We start from the raw sequence: 23,312 nt of genomic DNA on the forward strand, positions 1-23,312 counted from the left end.
TCGGTGAGGGTGACGGAACACTGGAACAGGCTGCCCAGGGAGGTTGTGGAGTCTCCTTCTCTGGAGACATTCAAAACCCGCCTGGACGCCTTCCTGTGTAACCTCATCTGGATGTTCCTGCTCTGGCAGGGGGATTGGACTAGGTGATCTTTTGAGGTCCCTTCCAATCCCTGACATTCTGTGATTCTGTGATCACACCTCGGGCAGCGCTTGGGCAAAAGGACCTGCAGAGGGCCATTGCGATTTGAGTTATTTTGTAATCAGATTACAAATTTCTACACAAAAGCCAAGTAAAACTCGCACCGGCAGCAGGCTCCACAATTCAAACTTTTATTCCAAGGCATTTCAGTGACTAGACTGCCGAAGTTTTCACAACCAGCAAGCGTTACATGCACCTGACAGCGACGCTGGCAGCCCCACAACATTTCTGTGGCTGTACAAAAAGAAACGAGCACTGTGCAACATCTCCGGGCTGGCTGCGGTCACACTGCGACATTGAGGGCATCTCTGCCTGAGGAGTTCGGCCCCGTCCTCAAAAATGTAAGAAGCCTCCTCCAGCCCTGCTCCCGCCCGCCCCAGCTCCTACAGAAATCACTGCATGCAAGCAAATGCGGATTCAACATTCCTAAGCAAATATTTGAGATTTTATTTAAACATTAAAAGATCAACATGGTCACCAGAAGTACCCCTACCTTCAATTCTCTTTCTTTTTTTGCCTTTTTTTTTTCTGTCCCACATCTGTTTTTATGTCTTTGCCCTGCATTTTTGCTTACTTTTTACAGTCCCTTCCCCTTTCTTTTTTAGCTCTCATCGTTATTCCTGGAAGACTTTAAGCATTTACCCTCTTCTAGTCTCAGGCCTGACAACTGGTAGCATCAGGATGGCCAACATTTTTGCACACAGAAGGCATGTAGAGAGACAGGGAGTCCTTTTCTGCATAAAGTACTCTTGCTGAAGGGAAGCTCTAAGCTTCGAAGCTTGGTAGCTACAGACTCTACCAAAAATAACCTGAGAGAATCTGAGACAAAGTCTCTTACCCCTTCCAGCAGCAAAGAGGTAGATGCAGAAGTGCTTTTCATGTAGACCGAAAGGGGAAATTTTGCAGTCAAATCCTCATCAACTCCTTTTGTTGGCAGCCCTTTATGCAAAGCACTGGAGTGTTCTCATGGCTGCTGCCAGCGGGAGAACAAATCATTAACAAAGATTAGATTGAAGTTGAATAGGCTGGTTAGGCTATACCTGGCTTGTAGAATGGGAGCTTGACACCCATGCTAATGAATTGATATAGCATGCATTCCTTAGGTGGAAAAAAAAATCAGAATTTTGATGCAGCTAACTGAAACAGTATTGATTACAAAAAAAATATCCCCAAAATTCCTAAGCTAGGCAAGTTCATTTTTAAAAAGGAGAAACATCATGGCAAAAGTACATTGTATGAAGAAGACTTTTTTTATGCTTCTCTCTATTCAGCTCTTTGCCCTGTGGTGTAAGGGCCATTTGTGCGTGAAAAGTCTTGCTGATCGTCTTCATCCAAATCCAAAATATCTGGGATATCATCTGACTCTGAAGACAGGTCTGTAATAGTGAAATCTGGAACCTGTGTAGGAATGAAATTTCAATCAGTTTAAAAGTAAAACTAAAGGAATTTTTGTAGTACTCCTCACTGAAGTCAGGAGATAAAGATGCTCAGCATCTTGAGAAATCAGGCCCAAAATACTGAATACAGAGTGAAATATGCTCAGTCACACCTAGCATTAAGACAGACCAAAGATCCATTGGTTAGAAGACAGGATTTTATAGTAGAGGTGGAACAAAGCTGAACTTCGTGGAGTGTATTTAGTGAAACTGGCAACTGGAAAATTACGAAAGGAAGTTTTTAAACTTATTTTGCCCTTCTTCTTTCCTTGGAAACAATGGTCTATACAAAGGAACCTGCCCTAAGAAGCTTTATATGGATGGCTCTGTACTGCTCTTCCTGTCTATGACATCAAACCTTTCCTGATAAAACAAATGTCTGGAACTGCAATCCCACTTTGCCCTCTGTTGTAACTGTATGCATAGTATTCTGTACTGTTAAGCAGCATCAGGTTTCAGGAATTGCCAGAGACATTAGTAGATACATGGATGTTACACACTTCTAAAAATGTTGGCTAAGACACTTAGGAGCTTAAGTCCCAACCCTTAAGTCCCCTTAGCAGGACCTAGATTACTTAGGCACTTCTGAAAAATGGGATATAATTAAGCAATTTACTCACAACCAAAAGTTTTTTGCCCCAGGTGAAAAATACTTATATCTGTAGTTTGATTCATGGCTAGCTTTAATGTTGCTGACGTGACATACTTGGAGCCAGGCACATTATCAGCACATAATGATTGCTACTTGCTGACAGGACTTTGGTTCTGCATGTACAAAGAAGCAGCAACTTGAAGAGGCTTCTAGGCATTTGTGTTAATTAAGCTCAGTGCTGACTGGCAAAACAGTTTTAATCCATTCCCTAACTGCAAAACACCTTGCTTATGACTTACTGTTATGAAAGACAGTATGCAAGACAAACCTATGAAGACATGTCAGAAGAATAGAGAATGCATCAAAGAATAAAGGAATTACTGTTTCAGCTATCAGGCTGTAGATAGCACTGAACGTCAATCAGTCAGTTCCTTAGAGAATGCGTAGCCATAGGGCACCAGGGACTTGGAAATATTGATTAAAATATTAATTAAAACTGAGCTTCAGAAGAACTTAAGCAGCCTGTCACTTATCAGGCACTAGTGTGAATACAATGAAATGCGTAGACCACTCTGAGAACCTAAACTTGATCAAAATGAGATAAGTCATCTTTGTCTCCTAAAAAACCAAAAGGCACTAGGAATGAGGGAAACACATCTTTCTACCAGCAGGAATTATCTTGTATCTTTCTGCTTATGGTAGTTCACCTAAAACTCTACTGCACTTAGAGTAATCAACAAGTTTTTCCCATTATCAGCACATGACTCTGTACTTCATACTGCAGTACAAATGGGGCTGTCTTAACGAGACTAAGGGCAAGTAGTCCATATGCAAACTCGCTTAAAAATGTGCGCAAATGGCTGGTTTAAACAAGTTGTTTTATTCTGTAATTAGGCTGAGCAGGGCACATGACCATGTTCAGTAACTGTGTCTGACCAGTGATAATGTTTACTATATCCTAGGTTTAAGACACTTTTATTACATATACCCACATTGTTCCTACTGCCAACAGGATAATAGCCTGAATTTAGGTTTTTGCTTGCTTCTTCTCCTTGATGCACACATTATAAGCAGCTGACTCCTTTAACGTACTAGTAAGATGTTCATAGCCATGAAAGAATTTCAAATTGGGGTATGTTTATTAGCATCAGAGTAAACCAGGGTTGATGTCGATATGATTTATCTCAGTTTTTAACATGCTAAATTGTATTAGATTAGCATATTCTGACATCTGGAGCAGTCTAACTAAAACAATGCAGAGCCCTTAGTGTTATGGGCTTGCTTAGGCAAAGGACCTTCACTTCTTTATCACTTTTCACCATTGATACGAAGTTGAAACAAAGCAGTAAGTCAATTGTCACAACAAAGAATAAGGCCAGATACAACTTTTCTTCGTGCCATTTCTTCATAAGATGCAGTTAGATCATTTACACAGAATAATGTAAAAGTTGCAAAAGCCTTGCATTGAATAGTACAAAACATACTTCGGTGTTTTACTGTCTTCATATACAAATGTTCATGTCAATACTAACTTAACTTTTAATTAATCTATTTTTTTCCTTGCTTAGTATATTTTCAGAACTGAACCACTAGCAATTTGAGAGATGGTTCTTATTTTGTGCACTTTCAAAACACGCACTTATTTTTAGTCACCAGACTGTATTACCCAAAAGAAAATTTCCATCTTGGTGTGAAAAGAAATACATTTAACAAAAGACTCTGCACAATGCCTCCAGCAAGCTGTTCCATGTAAGACTTTCTGATCATGCAAATGACCAACAGATCATGCTTAAAATAAGGCAAGTTCCATTTTTTCTTTTTAATTAGATGGCTTAGAGAAGTTTTGAGGTGGGTTTTTTTGTTTTGATGTCGGTTTTTTGGGGGTTGGTTTTGTTCTTTAACAAAAAATTATTAATCAGTTGTTTCCAAATTTTTTCACCTATTTTACTAGCTATATAGTATTTGTTAGTTGTAGTTTAGAAAATATTATTGCAAAGAAGTTATCTTAAGGAATAGGAGAGATTTCAAAAGCTTTCCATCTTTCTTTACTTCGAGGCAAACTAGCTATATCGCTGGAACTCCAGTTCTTGCATAATACAAATCCTGTTATTTGGATTTGACCAAGGCATATGCTACTATAAATTTGATGTTTGCAAAACTTCTGTATCACATGGAGTTACTTAAGACTGCTGGTATTTAAGACTTTTGTAGCAAAGGATTATCAGCAATGATAGAATAATAGTTCTCTCCTAAATGAGCCTGGAAACGGGAAGTAAGGTGGCAGGTAAGAAACAGGTAAGATGGCAGGAAAACATGATGACCAGGCTTTGCCCTTTTACTATCTTAGGTTTTCCTCCTTCTGTATGAGAGTTTTCGGTAGTTACTAGCATGCACTTCAGCTTCAGTCCACTGCAGTGAAAAAAAAACAAAGATGGCTTTGGAAGGTGTCAACAGCATTCTGGCTTCCAGCAGGCATTTTAATAATCAGCCTCTCTAACTATGCTAGAGAAAAATAGTTATCCATTGACTTGTATTTAGAGTCTAGGGATATGCTGTACTAGGTTACCAGCAAGTAGATAGCCATGCAAGCTACAGTTGCAATTCTGTTTAAACACACAGTGCTATCCTTATTAGGAGAGTCTAATAATTTAAACCCAGAGACTTTTATTCAATATGGTAAACCAGGAACATACTGATTTGCTGGTTTTCATCCTTTTCCTCCAAGGAAGGGTTCTTACACACTTTTGATGGGGCAAGGTCCAATGAAATGACTACACACCATAACAGCATGATACAGGAACCTGCGTACAGCATTTTGCTGTAACAGACTATTAGCTCAACCATTAGGTAAGCATATAACTGGGCATTTCTCTGTTGGCAGCCACCAGTTGTAGGTCAGCTGTCAGAAGTCAAAGTAACTTTTACAAAGAAGCCACCCAACAGCGCATGGTGAGGGAGAAGTGCCTTGAAGGTCTAGGCTTGTAACATTACCTCTTGCATTCTACTTCATCTGCTTGCTGACATTCAGTAAAGCTGGACAGCCATCTAAGAAAGTACGAGACAGTAGTGCCACTTAAGGCAGAACAGAGAGATGTACTGCTCTTGCATTAATACTAGATAATGCTACTTATTCCTATTTGATTGAGCACCTCAGAATGAAGGCCCAAGCCTTTAGATTTTAAAATTCATACAAGAATGGGAATTCTCTTCTTTGAACTGCCAGCTGCTCCCAGAGCTGATTAGTTCCCTTCTGTTCCTGAGCACCTCTGTAACAGTGGGTACACTCTACAAATTTTATTATAGATTGAAATAAAAAGGTTCTTCTCTGGCTGGATTCACTCAGTATTTAAAGCAAATAAAATTAATTGCTGAAAGAGTTCCAGAAGACTTAACTCAGGCCCTAGCTGGAAAGGAATATATTCACCATCTCCTGTTAATTTCATGTTAAACAGCCCCCATTACAAAAATTGAGTATTTAAAGCCAGAAGTTACAGAACCTTTATCTGTAATCCTCTTTTGTTACATTTTTAATATTGTGCTTAAAATACAGTCTTCCTAACACTTCTAGATCAACACTGACTTAACAGCTGAGCAAACCCTCTCACATTAGAAGGCCAGACTACATGTAACTTTGCTTTAGTGCTCACATTGTACTAGGTAGAGGTATTGTTTCATGTAGCAACATGTCACTAGGTGACAAGCTTCCTTGAACTCCATTTTTGCTTCACAGTATTTGGTGACCTCTTTGAAAACAGTGGCCAGTATTGCTACACTAAATGATTGCAACTCCAAGTTGCATGGAGCATGCATTAAGAACACAGACAACTTACCTGAACAGCCCTAAACCAATAAAGGTTTTTTCTTAGTGACTGTAATTATCTTCCAGGGGAGGGAATCACAGGATTCACTGAGGAACAACTCCACCCAAATAGCTGAGTGTTAGTGTACATTAGTCACTCAGATTCAAAAGCGGGTAAATAAAGTCAAACAGGTTAAAACTGGTGTTTGCAGCTGAGGAGCATATACTGCTTCCATGGAGCCAGCAGTCAAAGCAGGTAGCTGGCAGTCTCATGCACACAAGAAGAACACCAAGTGCAAAGGCGGGACAGGGTTTTTTTGTTCATATCCTTCTCTCCTCAATACTGGAACATACATCAGCTCAGAACTCAGATCATAATTAAAGGCAGGCAACAGCAAGCACCAAAAAAGCAGCAATAAAGTTAAGACTGAATGGAAGGATGGACAGTAACTCAAAAGGAGGAAGGAAATGCTGCAGCAATACCTTGCCGATCTATACACACACACAAATACGTTTTCAATGCATGTCTATTTCATCCACATTTCAAGCTTGCTTTCTGCTGGACCCAGTTTGAAGGAGTCCCAGAACAGCAAGTTACATTTTTTTTTTTTTTAAACATCACTGAAATGGACACAGACTTCGGCTACTGAAGCATTTATTACTAACATACAAAATGAATTACAAAAAGATGGCTACAAAAAACCAACCCACACAACAGCAGGCACCTGGGTACAAACAGCATGAATCTTGTCTTTATAATGCATATTTAAGAAAGTGTGTGGTAATGATTTTGTTGGTGACTCGAACAAGCTCCCCATAGAAGCAGTAACAGCCTCAAGCTTGCCAGAGTTCAAGGAGCATCTGGATGACACTTAGTCATAATGTTTACTTTTAGGCAGTCCTGCGGGAAGCAGGGATTTGGAACTGATGATCCTTTTGGGTGCCTTGCAACTTGAGATATTCTATGATTCTGTGGTCAGGTTACTGTGTTATACAATAGTTAAGTTTATATAGTTAATGTTAGCACTATTACAGCATTTAAGTAACTCCAGCTGACTCATTCAGAAACCTCACCTTCAGCTTTGGAATTCTGTACTCACAGAACCTTTGTCATGAATTGTGTAGTAGTAGGATTTGAGACAGTCAGATCCATAATAATCAAATGTGTGATCTGCAGCAAACATGGAATTTAGGCATACCTAGCTAGACTGCAGGGCTTTTAAATGCATTTCATAGTATGTCAGGCTTTTACATCATTTAGTACAGATTAAGCAACAAATCAAATACTTTTAGCTGTGGTAGGTTTCATTTAGACTAATGGTATTAATGCCATCAATAAGCATGGTGAGGTTTCTTGACAGACAAACAAGGCATCTTGACAACTGTAAGCTGCCAATATTTAGGCACTCAAGACAGTTTCATTTTTTAGAGTAGCTTAACTATGCAGGACAATACAGCCCATGCATGGGAATGTCTTTTCTGTGTATTGTTCCCCCACTCTTTATGTTTATGGATTTTTCTCCAAGGCTTTTTTGACAGCTACACTTGCTAAGGCCACTTGTTTGGTCAGTCAGCAGAGTACGTGCATGCTATGCAGTTCATTCAGTAGCATGTTCAGGCTGTTTGTCTTTATGGCTGGAGTTTTTCTCTCCTTCTCCTTTGCTCTCAGCATGCTGAATGCCAGGCAGTTGTGGGTAAAAGGGACCTACCAGCCAGTTGAGTGGTGTGTTGTTAACAAGATAATCCATCACATCATCCAGAGACTCCTTCATTTTCTTCAGCTGTCCTTTGCTAGTGGTAAGAAAGCTGTCTGATAATTCTTGGAAGGAGGATGCTGACCGAAAGCTCTGGTAGACATCACCTGCCATTGACCCAACACTGTAAACCTGATCCTGCACATTCTGTGGCAGCCCCTGTAGGCTTGAGACCAGTGTGAGGCAGGTGGTCTGTAGCTGCTGAGTTAGGCTCCGTGCAATAGCTAGAGTTCTTGACTCAATATGCTGGAAACAAAAACACATAACAGCACATTAGTATCTTTTTATGACAGTGGCAGCTTTATGTTGCTCAAGATACCTAAAGAAGCAAAGGGGATACAAGTAAAATAAAGCTATAGCAGATAATAAAACATGTCTTAAGTCAGAAGGGTCAGAGACTTGAAAGTACTTGATATTTTTTCAATGCTCAAGTACTTTGTGGAACAGAAACATTGGTAGCTTCTTCCCAGCAAGAGATCAGCAAGCTCTTGTTTGAACTCTGGATAAGAAATCACAGCAGGAAAGTATATTCTAATCAACAATCCACTGTTTAAAGCCACATATAAGATGAGTTTGTGCCTAGGACTGCTTTATGCTGAAAATTGTTATTTCTGATCTGGCTATATCAGATGAGTCCTAGTTCATCTAGATATGCATATCCCAATACGGGTTCACGTAGTAAACAGGGTGAGCACTCTTGAAACAAGAATGAATCCCAGAATGTTTGCAGGAAGTAAGCTCATTTAAGAGTTCAGGTGTCCCCTACTGTTCATTATAGTTACTAGTCAGCTGCTCTGACCTTCAGCATTCAGACTCCACATTTGCGCAAGCTTCCGTGCTGTTAAGATGCTGCATGCTTTGGAGACTGTTAGTTTGCCATTACCTTGACAGCATACAGTCCATTTATTTCTGGATTACATTTACATCTATTTACCTCAGCACTATGCATTTCATCACCATCATTTTGGCCTGTATTTTTCTTCCATTCTACCCAGGACTGATAAAGCTTTTCCTGGGCATCGAGAAGTTTCTGATTGGCACTATTCATGTTCTTTCTGGCATACTCGATCTGAAATACAGCCAAATAAAGTAGTAAAGCAAAAAGTCCAAACAGTTCATTAGGGACACCCTAAATTGCCTGCTTCATAACCTCCTTTTTAAATATTTTAAAAGTTCGGTATAAAAGACCTTGGGGAATATAAGAGTGTGTTACTTCTCTTCCAAGAAGAGAAAACAGGGAGCAGTTTTGAGATGTTATGTAGTGTATTCCTCTGCCTCCACTACTTCCCCCTCCCCCACTAACATCCTACATAAGGATTTGAAAGTGTATAGAAGGCCAAGACTCTTTATGCACAGTTTGTCCTGTACATAAAGGTACATTGTTAGGATAAGACTACAGAAGTACCCAGGAATGCTTGGAGACACCCACAGAAAGAACAACAAGCCCATATAAAATCCAACATTTTATTAACAAAAAGCACTTAAAGGACTGAGGTGTTTCAAAATTGCAAGACGTCGTCACTGAATGAAGTCTGTGTCAAACCCAGCTCTCTAAAACAGTAATATAAACTTAAACATGTCACTTCTATTTCTTCAGTATTTAAAATTACAAGCAATTGCTGCTTATTTTAAAGCTCAGACTGATGTAGGACCTCTGCTGAACGGTGCTGAAAAGCTCCAAATTAGAAATGATTTACCTTTAGAAAATGCATTTATTCAGAGAGCTATTACAATTTTCCTGTGCCTCTTTTGGCTATTGTCTGTACTCTAGAGCTATACCAACATTTGCTTTATATACCTCAAGCAAAAGCTTAGACTTACCAGACTGACAGTGTGGTGAAGCTGAGAGATCGCGTCCTGGCTTTTCTGCTTAGCATCCCTAACTTTGTTTAAGGCTTGTTGGTAGGCACGTGTGCGGAGCTTTGAAGACAGGGATCCTAGTCTAATGTAGTAGCTTGGCTTTTGAACTCCAGCTTCAAAACCCTCAACTTTTGTAGCTTCTTTCTCTAGATATATAGAAAGGAAGCAAATTGACCACTGGAAGAAAACTTAAGAGGTCTGAGGCAATTTTATTTGCTTAGTAACAGCTGAATACTGGACTTGTTTAGTAGTCCTTTAGCAGCAGCATAGGTTGATAAACCATAAGTGGAAATTGTTATTTTCACTATGCTTCCCTGTGAAGAAGATGCTATTACAACCAGCACAGCAAGAGGCAGTTTGGGCAGTACATGCCCTCTCCCCACATAAGTAATAAATGGATGACTGCTTGCTTCTTTCCAATACAAGCATTCCAACAAAAAAAAAAAAAAAAACACAAAACACACACCACACACACACCAACCACCAAACAAACAAACCACCACCAAAAAAAAAAAACCACCCACAACACAGCAACAACCTTGAATTGGTCTTACCTAGTTCTGCTTCTGTAAGTGGGAGATACTGGTCTACAAGGGTCTCTGATTTAGTGAGAGCACTGTCCACTCCACTGCTCACCATTTGCACCACACGACTTCCCAGGACAGTGTTAATGCTGCCATTGACAACTGACTTGGTCATTTCTACGCTGTCTTGCACTGCTTCCTTAGTCTTGCCCACAACTCCAGTGATCGTGTGAGCAACAGTTTCCTTGGCACCAGTCACAGTGGTTGCTACAGCTTCTCTGGCTCCAACAACTGCATCCTTGGCATTGGCAACAACCTGCCATAAGGAAACAGGCTGAATCACTAGAAATATTTTCTAGAGAAAGGTACATAAATCCAGGAAATATACTTTTATGCTAAAGCTTGTACAAGTATTGGTTATCTAGGAGAAATTCTGCCCTGAAAACATATGTACAAAACAAAATGTAACTGCCACAGAGCCTTCAGCTCAAAACACTTCACTGAATGTAATACAAGCACTACTTGCTTCACACTGAGCAGGAAAGAGACAAGGACTCAAATTTTTAAAAAGATGCCCACCAATGAACACCAGCTATAGACAGATGTGTTAAATGGTTGGCAAATGTTTGGGGTTTATTTTTTTAAAGGCTTAATGGCCTCCCAAAGGCAAACTCTTTTACAGAAACACCTTTCACTTCCTCATTGCTTTTATGCTGTACTTCAGGTGTGGCTTATTGAAATCTGTCTCCCCGTATTTTCAGTAATAACAGTTCTTCTGCTTAGCATATGTACACAGAAAGAACTTACCTTGTCAGTGGGTTGATTCAGTATAGGTAGTCTCTCTTCAATTTTGTCTAGACCTATACAAGCATAGTTGTTGGCAACTGCAACTGTAAAAGAAATTACAATAGTTGGTTTTAGTTTTTATTTCTTAGCGTAAATAACTCCAGTTAAGAATTCCTCTTGAAACAGAGCTCATGCAACAATGCTCTTAAAGTAGCTTCCTCCACTTTTCAGTGAGATTTGAGGCAGCAAAACCCAATTAAAAGACAGGTTTACAGTGCCAAGAAAAAAAGCTCACTTGCAGGCAGAGAACATGTATTTGATACCTTATAAGCACCTGTTAGAACAAGCTGAAGCACCTGGCTGCCTGCCACTTCATGAAACCAGGCTCCCGATTACAACAGCCTTGTGACACAGTTCCCAAATTTAACCACAAGTTGATCACAGTGATAGAAAGTACAAAGTAGCATTTGAAACCAGGTGAAAGGTGAGGAGGGTGTTGAGCAAGAGACTACGCAACCTCTCACATATCAAAAGGAGTCGGTTTTGTATTACAAGAGCTGGAATCTGCTTTGGCTCTGAATTATGGGTTTTGTTGTTGTAGTTAAATAATAACCACTTGTAATCAGTTACTCAAGCGAGGCAACAGGTTCAGCCAGCTACCTGAAACAGCATAGCCATGCTAAACTGTAATTGCATCTGGATATATAAGCAAATAGTTGAATTGAACAGTTCTATCTTTGCCTTACTTTGTGGTTCCAGTTTCTGGATGATCGGCATAGCACCTGTCATGGCTACCGAAGTAATTGTCTTCACTCCTTTCTCTGCCATCTCACATACTGACTTCAGACAAGGATAGTTATCCTTTGTGGTGGTGTAAGCTGTGGACACCATATCATAGGTGGAGCTCACCAAGGGAAGGTTGACAACCCTTGATACAATGTTCTGTTTAGAAGAGAAGGAGGTTAGTTGACTCCTATTTTTCTGAACTAGATGTAAAAAACTATGGGGCTCACTCAGACCTACCTGCTGTGGATCAATTGCTGCCAATGCCATTTTTTCAGGTCTTGAATCTTACACAGCCTGTGAAAGAAGCATATGTTAGCTACGGCATCCTCATATCCACTTCATCTAATCACCAGACTTTGAAACCAACAAACCTTTTCTAATCAACCCCAGTCATCAAGGGGATTAAGATGTTCACGTTCTTGCATACAGGAATTACATTTTATTGTGGCAATTCAGAAGTCCAAGATTTTGTTTCCTAATTACTTAGTTTGGTTTAGGCAACACAAGTAGGCCACACGGAAGAGACAGGCTTTGAGGTAAAGCAGCTCATTGCAGAATTACCAAACAGTTAAACTGGTGGATGAATTCATTTTTCTAGGAGAAACAGACACACTCGGGCTTGTCTGTTGAGGCAGGACAAAGAAACACCAGCCAACAAGTCATTAAAACTCTAGTTTAGGATGTCTCTAAATCAGACAAAGAATCCACCACCAATATCTTTATTCAGATTAGATCCTCTGTTAGCATAAGGGAGTCAAGTTTTAAATTTGAGTCACCATTGCTGTCCAGATCTTGAAAACACATGCAAGATTGAGGTGAAGTACTCATTTCAGTAACCTCAGCTCAATTCTCACAAGTCATTCCACTAAACACAAGGAGTTAATTATCTCTAGTGCCATGCCTGATGCCCACACAGGGCTCCCCCTGCTCAGCTTGCTCAAAAGTTAGCATTCCTCTAACACACAGAACATAGGACTTCCCCACTGCAGAAAATAACTCTCCTTTATGCTAATTTAGACCTAAATATTACCCATCCCATGCTGAAATAGGCTGCAGGCACCAGTCATTCAACAAGCCTACGCTATTCAATTATTTTCCAACGTGTATTCCTATGGAGAAAATACCAACATCTCTTCCCACATGAACCTGATAAAAGCAGAGGGGTATTGCAGCACCGCATAAGGAAAACAGACAGAAGTGCACTGTCATCTTAAGTGTGCAGGTAGGCTGAACTAAATATGCAAGAAGCACTTTTTGCATTGCTGCTTTCATATGACACAAGTTCCAGAAGAACCTGCATACATGAAGGCAATAAATAGAAAGGGCACACTAAAAGTCAGTCCTTGAAAGGACTGATTTTCAAGGCTTTCTGCTGGTTTGTCCAAGAGCCAAAAACAGTTTTCCCCCTCACACTTGTCAGAATATCAAAAGGAGTATGTTAATATTCTGCCTGGGGTCAAATAAAACTTTTCCCTGTTACATAATGGGGAACAAGGACAAAGGCATGCTGTTAACATTTTACAGGCATATTTGCACATATTAACACACATTTGTCATAAGGTAACGTCTACAATGAGATTAATCGCTACACATGGAACATATAAGCAAGTAACAGACATGAGTTACAGCACTAACAGAGAAGTTTTCCTTCCATTTATCAAGTACTGAAATACCGCCAGAAACACGTTATTTTTCTCACATAGCATTACAACTCAGATTGGAGTACAACTGAAGTTCACTTCAAACTGCAGAGCATGCTGTAGAACAGAGGAGGCTAGCATCACAGATCTGGCCTCTGAAGGAAGAAGGGCCCTTACTTTAACGATTATTCAGTATTCACAATGTGCCCCAAAAGATCCAGCCACACACTGCATAGGTTTGAATTTTAGTCACTAAAATAGGAGTTAGTCCGTGAAGTTACTCCTGCTCTTTAAGACATGGAAGATAGCTAGAATCTTGCACAGTTTCAGAAATCCCTTGAATAGTTTCGGCTCTGGCAGAAGTCAGATCCACTTCACCAGAGTGGGTGAGCGAGACGCCTGAATCGAAGCCCACGGTACAAAAGTGTACTTTCTGAGACAGAAAAAACGAACAAAAGAACAAACCAAACACACCCGAACGCGAATAAAGGAAGTCACAAATTTAACTTCTGCCTTCCCCGCCTCGCTGTGGAAAGCAGCTAGAGAGCAGAAGGCAGCACGATGAGCCGCAGCAGAGCCGAGCGGCCGGGCCCGGCGCCCCAGGCCCGGTGTCACCGGGGGCCGCCGCAGGCCAACGCCTCTCCCGGGGGCTGACGGGCATCGCGGGACTTTCTGCTCACGGAGGTGTCCTAAGCAGCCGACAGAAATCCCCTGGGATTTGGGGCGAGGGGACCGCAGGGGCGACGACAGAGGCGGCGGGGGCGGCCCCGCGGCGAGCCGCAGCCCCCGCCCGCTCCACCATATTGCGGAGTCGGCCCCGCAGGGTTCAGCGCTCCCGCCGCCCCGCTCACCCCCGCGGCCGCGGAGAGCCGGGCCGGAGCGCCGCGGACCGCCGTACTCACCCGGGAGGGAAGATCGGTTACCCACCGCCGAGCTCGGGCGCCACCACCGCCTGGGCAGGCCCGGCCTCGCCCCGCTATTTATGGGGAGCGGCCGCCGCCGGCCGCGCGCTGCCCGCTCTCGCGAGAGGAGGGCGCGTCACCGCCGTGCGCGTCACCGCCGTGCGCGTCACCGCGCCGCTGTGCGCGGGCGGCCCGCTGCGGGGCGGGGCAGGGGCTGGGCACGCGCTGCCTGCCGCGCCGGGCCGGAGCCCGGGCAGGGCAGCGCTCCTCCTGGAAAAGGCATCTTAGCAAAGGAAAATCTTGCTCAGCTGGGCTGCCGGGAGGCCAGATCTTAGTATGATAATACAAGCGCAAGGACCAGACCTAGCGGCTGGTCGCCGCCTGCAGACAAGGCGTGCAGGCCCGCAAGTGGCCCGGCCAGGAGCACAGGGGTTGCAAACGTAAGGCTCGCTCTCTTCTCTTGTGCAAATCTTGCAGCTCGTCTCGTTGGGGGGGGGAAAAAAAAAAACGAGGCAAAAGATTTGGCCGTGTTGGTCTTAAATGAATCATCTCTCTCCTTTCACAAAGCACCTCTTGAGCGGGACTCGTCCCTCGTGGGGCTGGAGCACGGGGTGAAGCGAAATGGGGGCCAGCCGACCCTGAGGTCCCTACGTGAGCCTCCTGCTCGGAAAAGCAGACGAGCCTCCAGTCTTCTCCAGCGCTGAAAGTGCAGTTCAGCATGCTCGCAGATAACCATCACAGCAGATTTAAACATGCGTTTGGTATGCTGGAACTTTCGTAATTCCAAAGGTGCGCTTTGCTTTTAAATTATTTAAAAAAAGAAAAGCACATCACAGTTAGGGATATCAAACCAGCAGGGAAACATAATTATGGGCAAACGTCCATATATATATTTACAATTAAAGTTGTATTTAGCTCATTGTTGTAGTGACAGGGTGTCAGAATAGAAGAGGCTGACAAGAAAGATTCAGGCCTCAAGAGTAATCACACACTATGAACATGTATAAACAAAATCTACTTGGGCCAGTCATTTTTGCACAAATGTTTTTCCTAAAGGAAATTTTAACTTCCTTCCCAGAAAATTTTAATTAATGGTTGAAGTTGACAACAAACCACCTTATCTCTAAGCCACAGAGTACAAGGACTCCTTTATGCTGTTTCTGCGCCCTAAACAAAAGTCAGCCCTATGGATTCTGTTTTAGCTTCTACTGCTTAAAACAAACAGACCTCTTTTTCTGCTCAACAATGTGACAGGACAACAGATTCCACCAATACAGAGCAGTACAGTAAGAAATACCATCATCTGCCCGGAACAGGGGAAGAAGGCTCCTTTCGTCATTGGACTGACTAAGAAGAAGTGCAACCTGGTCTACTGGAAGGTGTCCCTGCCCATGGCAGAGGGGTTAGAACTAGCTGATCGTTAAGGTCCTTTTCAACCCAAACTATTCTATGATTCTAAGAGTCTGAGGTCTGCCTATAAGGAATACTTCCTGCAAAGTCTTGGTAGCAACATATACAAGCTATCCTTATTATTTACTTAGTATGTATATTCACATATTACAGTATTATAAAATGTCCTTTGCTTACTGCTAATGAGATTCTGAGCCTTGGTCCTATAAGACACTATCTTCCTGGGATGGAGGGGAGGGCATCTTTTTCTTCCAGCCCGTTTCAAGAAGACCTTCCCAGAATGGTCTTTCAGTTTACTTCTGCAAAGAAATCACTTCTCTATTCTTGTTCTAGAGCAGAAAAGATAGAAGACTATCCTGGAAAGTAACAGGAATTTTCACTTATCTGAACTGCTTTATTATGCCTCTGTTAGGATGCATGCTAAACACTTTACAGGCATTCCACTGTTTTCCTTGCAAGCATTGTTGTTATCAGAGACCTACATTTGTTTCTCATTCAGTCACGGGTCTTCTCAAGTGTAAAACATTCAGTGCACCCATTACAACTACAAAATGAGTTAACCCCTTTTTGGGGGGGTTGTCTGTACTGGGAATTCTAGAGTATTTCAGGGATTTTAGTTACTAATGTATATCAGCATTATTTGTCGTTCAGGAACACCTGCGACTCACACAGCCCAGGGACACACTCTGCCAGACAATTAGAGATAGTATCAACCCCTCAACAGTCCTTGGCAGGCTAAGAGGGGTGGGAAAGCAGCTGTTAGCTCTTGGGTGAATCAATTTCCTCAAATATCTTGAGGTCCCAGTCAAGACGGAGGAAGAGAAAGGCAGGACAGTATCAAGTAAAGCAGTAGTAACAGATAACATAAAACCATGCCACACCATCCATTATGAAAAGAGGAAAGCAATGATAGTATACCCTACCTTTCTCTTCCATGGAGCAAAGGCAGATTAGTTTAAAGTCATGTAGTGCGTCTAGTAAAAGAAGTTTAATTCTTTCAATCTGAGTAACACATCAGCATATTCATCAATGCAAGTCCATTTAATTAACATTTCAGAACAGAAGTCAACCTACGTATCCTTAACATAAAAAAAAATATTAAAGTTATTAAATCATGGATCAGACAATAAAGATATCAATCCTCTGGTGCATCTCTTTTAAGCTCATTATAATATCCTCCACAACGGGGGATAGCTCGGGTTTCAGGCTCACAAGCTTTGTAACATATCTCCACCAGAGACGGCAGCAATGGATAGAATTCAGGTCCTCCGGCTTTTCTTACCAGGTTAGTACAGCACAGAGGAGGGTCTGCGCTCCGATTGCTGCAGTGTCAGGGCCCAGCATGGGACAGTGGCTTCCTGGCAGCTGGGAGCCGTGGGGGCTCCCGTGGGGGCAGCAGAGCTGGGCCCAGTCCCACGTCCCCAGCCAGGGGCAGGGCAGCTGGGTGGGAGGTGGGCAGCTGGGGACAGGCCCAGCCCCAGGGAGTGGAAGCCTGGTGGGGACCAGGACGGGCAGGTCCAGGCTGGGACATCACCCCGGGGCCCCGCCGGGCAGGGCTGAGGGCAGCTGGAGACCGGCCCTGCTGCGGCATCGCAGCGCGGGCTGGAGGAGGCCCTGGGGGCTGACATGGCAGGATGGGGGAGGCCCTGGGGGAGGCTGGGCAGCCATCACGTCGCTGACAGACAGATCCAGCTGGTTCCAGATACTTTCGCTTCAGCTTGTGAGACCAGGGTATTAGCTGTTCACTAACAAGTTGACAGAAAGGCCAAGGGTGGGGAGAGGGGGCAGTGATAACATCTTTGGGACCTGAGTGGGCAGATACTGTTCCTTCAGGAACAGGTATAGCCTGATATTCTGAGCCAGAGCCACCCAACAGATCCGATACAAGGCAAGATCTGATACAAGAGTCTTCACTTGGCCTCGCAGCCAATGGATGGAGGGATATCCTGAGGAGTCAAAAATGGGGGAGTGAGAGCTCTCTCAACAGATTAAAGCTACTTTTATTTCAAAGTAGGCATACCTCCACATCAAGATAGCTAAACCGAGTCTGTACGAAGTCTTTAGGATTACTGTTCAAAGCAGTGAAGTGGGGAAATACTGTTAACCATCTTAGGAGAAACAATCCATGCACTTGTCCAGCAAAACAGAGAGCACAGAAGGGTGGCCCTTTGTACTTGTCAAGAAAGCATATGCAGTCACAGCTTTAGGAAGCTGGCAGGTTTTAAAGGACTGCCTCCAGACACAGTTGGAGGCTGTCTAGAGTGAGCTGGAAGCACAAGAGAACTCTGGCGTGCCTTCCGTGCCTTGAGTTCCTACCGGCAGCACCAGCACTGCAACAGTTCTCAGCAGTCAGGATTGCCCTAGAGACACAAAAAAACCAAGGTGTTCAGAGCTGTGAAACATAGATGATTCAGGGTCTATAACATAAATGACTCAAGCGATTGTAACAGTTCCTCTGGTCTTAAAGATTTCTTATATTCAAAGCATGTTTTTCTTTTCCGTGTTTGTAAAAGTTGCTTTGTCATGTGAGTTGCAAGCAGTTCTATTGAATGGTGACTCAACGCACTCGTGTTGGACACCCTGAGACTGTTATCTGTGAAATAACACAACTGTCAAAGCTATCTTTCCTCAGCTCTGTCACTTTTCCCGTTTCTCCCCAATCTCACAATAATCTATTTCTAGACCACGTCTTTGAACTTGCAACTCCTTGTTCACTTAAGCTGTCTATCTATCTAACTCCTTGGGTTTGGGGTTAAGCCTTTCATATGTTCATGTATGAAAAGCTTTCCCCTGGTCTTGATTAATCACGTCAGTAGTTTCCAGATATGTGAGGTATGATTGTCCTTTTGTGAGTCCACACTACTTTTCTTTACAAAGAATAGCATCCTTACTCCGCCCAAAAGTAAAGATCCCATCTTTTGTTTCTGAGCAGCAGGATCTGCAGGTTTTCTCTGTAACATGCTCTGTTTCCTCTGGAATGTATTTATCTCCCAATGTGTCTTATCTTTTGTTAGCTGTCCAAAGATCATTGCCTTTTGTCTCTTCAGCTGTAACCGAGTTAACTTGACATCTGATTCAAAGGAGAGGAATTGGGTAAAAGGTATTTCTTTGAACACTTAAAAGAAAGGCAAAGGCAAGCAAAAGTACTATCAGTTACAGGAAGAGAGGTACTATTGCCCATGTAGTAAGTATGAACCATCCCCACAACAGATGTGACAGTTGAATTGAGACAGAGGAAGAGGGAAAGGAACCGACTCATGGTGAGTTGGGAGGGACAGGGAGTCAGTTACACATACCTACATACTGTACAGGAAATTTTTATTCATTCTGCTACTGTTGTCTATAACCCTCCACGTGTCCCCAAGAGGCTAGGCAGCAACGTGTTGTTATTGTGAGATGCAGCACCTTCAGAAAGATCATAGCAGGCCTTCATGTCTCATCTGATGTATGTGTTATAACTCCCACCAGCCCACATATAGCCCTGTAGTTTTTGGGCTTTACATAGTCAAACACATTAGATGAGGCCATGATAGAACTTATTAATAGGGCAGTCTGTTTTAAAAGACAAATTATTTCATAATGACATACCAGCAGAAAGAAAAACAAATATGCTAGGTATTTGACAATTACAAGATCTAGGTACCAGCACTTAAGCAATACAGCAAGTTTTGTATTTATGTTAACATGATCCTATAATTGTTTAATTGTATTGTATTAACACCCAGGAGATGCAGTTAGCGGTGAGGATTTTGTTATGGTAGGTACAACACAAACATAGGACAAAAATATCTATCCAGGCCCTGTTACGGAACTAAGGAATAGATCTTTCATTGCTAGGGGATAAGGGACAGCAAATTACAGGGATTTAAACTATGGCAATGTCATATTCAATGCAACTTAGAGCAGAGTCATGTAACCTGAAGCCACCAACTGAGGTATCTGTGGGGACACGTCTGAAGTAATGATTTATGGCTGCCTAAAAGCTGCAACAGGAACCATTCTGCTAATCAGAGGCCAAAGAATTTTGTTCTTAAGCACTTCTGACAAGGACATACCTTCTTCACATGCAGCATATGTGCTTAGAAGAGGGCGTAGAGCAAGGGAATTATGGTTAGTACTGCTAAAAAAAATTCCCAGCTGTCAGTTTTCAGACTGCTTTGCACTCTTTTTAAGAAGTCAGCATTCCAAAAATGTTTTTTTATATTTGTATAATGTTATGGCTTATTCCTCTTTGATAATGTAATGCTATTCCATCAACATTAGTCAGTCCTGTAGCAGTTCATACTTTTCATCGGTTATCAACAGTGGCATTCAAGAATTCTTGACATGATACATACAAAGAGAATACTTTCAGTATTAGCCTGGTAAGTTTCATACACTTTCATTTTCAGGGAATTTACTTAGGATTTTTAAAATCGTAACGGTAAACAGACTTCTTACTAGACGATAAAATTGTGATATATTTTCTAAACTGCGTAGAATAATAATTGCCATTTGCATTTGACTGATGCCATGAGAAGACTGGTTTTAACACATTAAATGAGTTGTGCTATGGCAACATTACTGGTCTATTAAGCTACTCCAATACCTTCACTTATTTCTGCTTCACCAAAATGCCTTTGTTTTACTCTGTATGCTATGCCCATGAACACCATCATTGCCTGTATGTAAGGTGATCTTCTCAGTCAGAATTTACAACATAACCAGAGAACACTACTGGTTGTTTTCAAGGCATTCTAATGTGGATGTTATTTTTAAGAGTGAGCTGCCATTTTAGCACACATCTGTGAGTTTGGGATGGATAAGGGGTTTAAGAAAAAATTAATATTGGCAATTGGTCTGCTAGAGATGTGTTCTCATACTAAAGATTAGTACATTCTAAACAACAGACAGAAAATGTTTCTGTACAGTGGTTTACTTGGCAACTGGTGATCTGACAAAAAATGGTGTAACAGTGGAACACAAGTAACATTCGACAACCTGCATGTTTGCTCAGGAAGTTGCACAAAATCCCTCATCTTGGTGAGGCCTATATTATCTAAAAGCATCCCTAAGATATTTTAATAGATCAGAACAATAGTTAATTAAGTGTGGTTGCTGGTCTATCAAATTTCATTGTGGTATTGGTGGGAATTACTTTGGTGGAGAACCAGGATATCTCTGAAGGCAATGGCTTTAAAGTGTCAGGGATCAAAAAAAGCCATGAGGCAAGGGTGACCCCAGCACAGGCAGTGCCCTCGGTGACAGGGTGCAGTCCCACGAGGTCTGAACAAGCTCCCCGAGCAGGGTCAGTTATCAGGTTGGCGATGATAACAGGTCCCATCAGCAGTCAGGCCCCAGATTATCAGATAAGGCAAAGTAATGAATCAGGTTCTAGGTGAAGTCAGGAAATCCAAACAATTCAGAAGCAACAGAAGACAGGAACAGACAAAGGTACACTTATAACACAGCTCTGGCAAGGGTAGGATGCTCAGGCCTGGACTTAAATGGGACTCCTGGGCCATGGGCAGAGGGTGCATGGGTGATGGTCACTGGTGAGACCAGTTAAGGCAGTTAAGGCTTGTAATTGCACTCATGGTCCTGACATAACGTTGCAATTTGTGTCCTTAAGAAGTCTTGTGGATGCAGAGGTCTGTATATTTACATCCACACAATTTCTAGGTGATGATAATACTTCTAGATCAGCTAATGGGATGACAGTTATCCTAGGAAGAGAGGGCTAGAAAACACTTTAATAGATCATTATTTCACTCTCCAATCTGAAAGGAAGTGCAATAGTATCTGTGATTTCTGACAAAAATCTGTTCAATCTGTTTTTAAGACCTTCTGACAATGAAAATCTCACATCATACACAGGCGATCTGTGTCATACCATTTTTAAGTCTTCCTTAATGTCTACGCTGAATCTTTCCCACTGCATTTCAAGCACATTGGTGGCTCTTCTGTCCTCTGCAAAGACAGAGACCAAGTACTCCTCTTCTTTTCTTTAGGTTGAAGAACTTAGTTCATCCAGCCCTTCTTCTTTGGTCATATTTGTTAGTCAGATGATACTCATTTTCATCAATCATCTCAGCTCCTTCTCAAGTAGAAGCGCTGTGATCAAACTGAAACCCTCCTAGTCAAACCATGTTACTAGGATCTCACTAAAATATTGGCCTCTGTCCAAGTGTTAAACCATGTTGACCACATAGAGCTAACCTGCAATCTGTTATAATCTTCAGAGTCTTCTCTGAAGAACACCTGCCTGACAAATTATTCGCTGTCCAGCACCTGTGTAGATATTTCAATATCAGACCACATTTTGCATTCAACTTCAGTAAATGTCATCCCATCTTTTTATTTAGACCATGTCTTCAATATCTCCAATAAGCCAAGTTCATTTTGAAATCTGATGCTTTCCTTCATATTTCAAGTAATTTATAGTGGAATGTATTTCCTTGTTTCAAGGGGACAACTGCCAATGTAACATAATAGTTCAGCTAGACAGAATAACATTCAGATGCCCTTCATGAGTGTGGAATGAGTTACTGGGGTTTTCCATCAGACTTGTTACTATTAATTATATTACTCCTGACCTTTGCAACATGACAAGGTGTGACTGAGATTACTCATTACATTATTTACTCTATTTCTTAAAATAAAATAAAACTCTTTTGTTCTTCAGTAGCACTGCAAGAACTTAACTATTCTCTAGAACCACAGTGCTCAACAAGGTGTAAAGCTATGTAATGTACATACAGTTGGGGAGGATGCAGGAATGAAACAGGTTGCTGTTATTATTTACGAGAGACATGGAAAGTCGAAGTGACTTATTTGAAGTCATACAGCAGATTACTGACAGTACTGAAAGGAGAACTGAATTCCACCAAAACTCACATTGCTTCACTGATCCATAACATATTTAATAGTGTCAACTCGACAAGTGGCACCCATGCCTTCACTAATGGAAATACTTCCATAGTTTGAAATCATACCAATGAGTCAGCTAACTTGAAACTGAAAAATAATAGGAAGGTTTTTGTTTCTGAGCCTTCTGTGCCTTTGTCTCAAGCTCCTCAAGTTCAACAAAAGACTGAACACATTCAAGGAGAATCTTTTCACTGATTTAGCCCTCTCTACTGCCCTTAGTGTATTTACATACTACTAGAAATTTTCATCTTCAGAGAACATTTCATATCACTTTTTTTTTTTTTAAAGAAATACTAAACTAGACCACAAAAAGTATAGTCTATATAAATGCTGCATATTTACTTATCTTTCTATAATACATCTATACCATGCAGCACATGGGAATCCAGGATAAATAAGCTTCTCACATGCAATCTTAAAAAAGTTAAATCAATCTCTCTGGCTGTAGCATAGGAGACCCTATCCTTTTAGTTTTATTTTCCTTATTTATCACCATTGTACAGTCTGGTTTTTAAGTTATGACAAAATGCTTTTTTTTGTAGTCAGATCCAGGTCCCGTTATTGCTATGCCGAATCCTGACTGTGGATTCCAAAGCAAACAATGAAGCAACACTCAGCCACTTCTGTCACATTCACTTGCAAGCCTGATGCACTTGTAAAGGAAAGACGGATTGATTGTTGGCTGATACCATATGTGAACGCTATGTTCTTTTCA

At 41.8% G+C, this 23,312-nt stretch overlaps 1 protein-coding gene and 1 long non-coding RNA gene across 2 annotated transcripts; one reads left to right on the plus strand and one right to left on the minus strand.

The window, feature by feature from the left end:
* Positions 1-314: 314 nt before the first annotated feature.
* Positions 315-14,385, minus strand: PLIN2 (perilipin 2). Its single transcript, XM_065655594.1, has 9 exons — positions 14,279-14,385; positions 11,974-12,030; positions 11,697-11,892; positions 10,972-11,054; positions 10,195-10,480; positions 9,602-9,786; positions 8,715-8,849; positions 7,736-8,026; positions 315-1,597 (listed from the first exon to the last, which is right to left on the minus strand). Exons 2-9 carry the CDS (start codon positions 12,001-12,003, stop codon positions 1,463-1,465), a joined length of 1,341 nt encoding a protein of 446 aa, XP_065511666.1. The 5' UTR covers positions 12,004-12,030; positions 14,279-14,385; the 3' UTR covers positions 315-1,462.
* Positions 14,386-14,483: 98 nt separating this feature from the next.
* Positions 14,484-15,871, plus strand: LOC136002254 (uncharacterized). The gene is made up of 2 exons (XR_010607888.1): positions 14,484-14,718; positions 14,846-15,871. It is a non-coding gene; the product is annotated as an uncharacterized LOC136002254 (long non-coding RNA).
* Positions 15,872-23,312: the final 7,441 nt, after the last annotated feature.

The sequence above is a fragment of the Caloenas nicobarica genome, chromosome Z, assembly GCF_036013445.1.
Source record: "Caloenas nicobarica isolate bCalNic1 chromosome Z, bCalNic1.hap1, whole genome shotgun sequence".
Classification (NCBI taxonomy): Eukaryota; Metazoa; Chordata; class Aves; order Columbiformes; family Columbidae; genus Caloenas; species Caloenas nicobarica.

What these genes read in the sequence shown, in the direction of transcription:
- PLIN2 (XM_065655594.1), bottom strand. Translation starts at nt 12,003, where the DNA reads ATGGCATTGGCAGCAATTGATCCACAGCAG. An exon ending in TTCACCACACTGTCAGTCTG is followed by an intron (nt 8,850 to 9,601) that starts GTAAGTCTAAGC and finishes GCTGTATTTCAG; the next exon opens with ATCGAGTATGCCAGAAAGAA. An exon ending in ATGAAATGCATAGTGCTGAG is followed by an intron (nt 8,027 to 8,714) that starts GTAAATAGATGT and finishes TTTTGTTTCCAG; the next exon opens with CATATTGAGTCAAGAACTCT.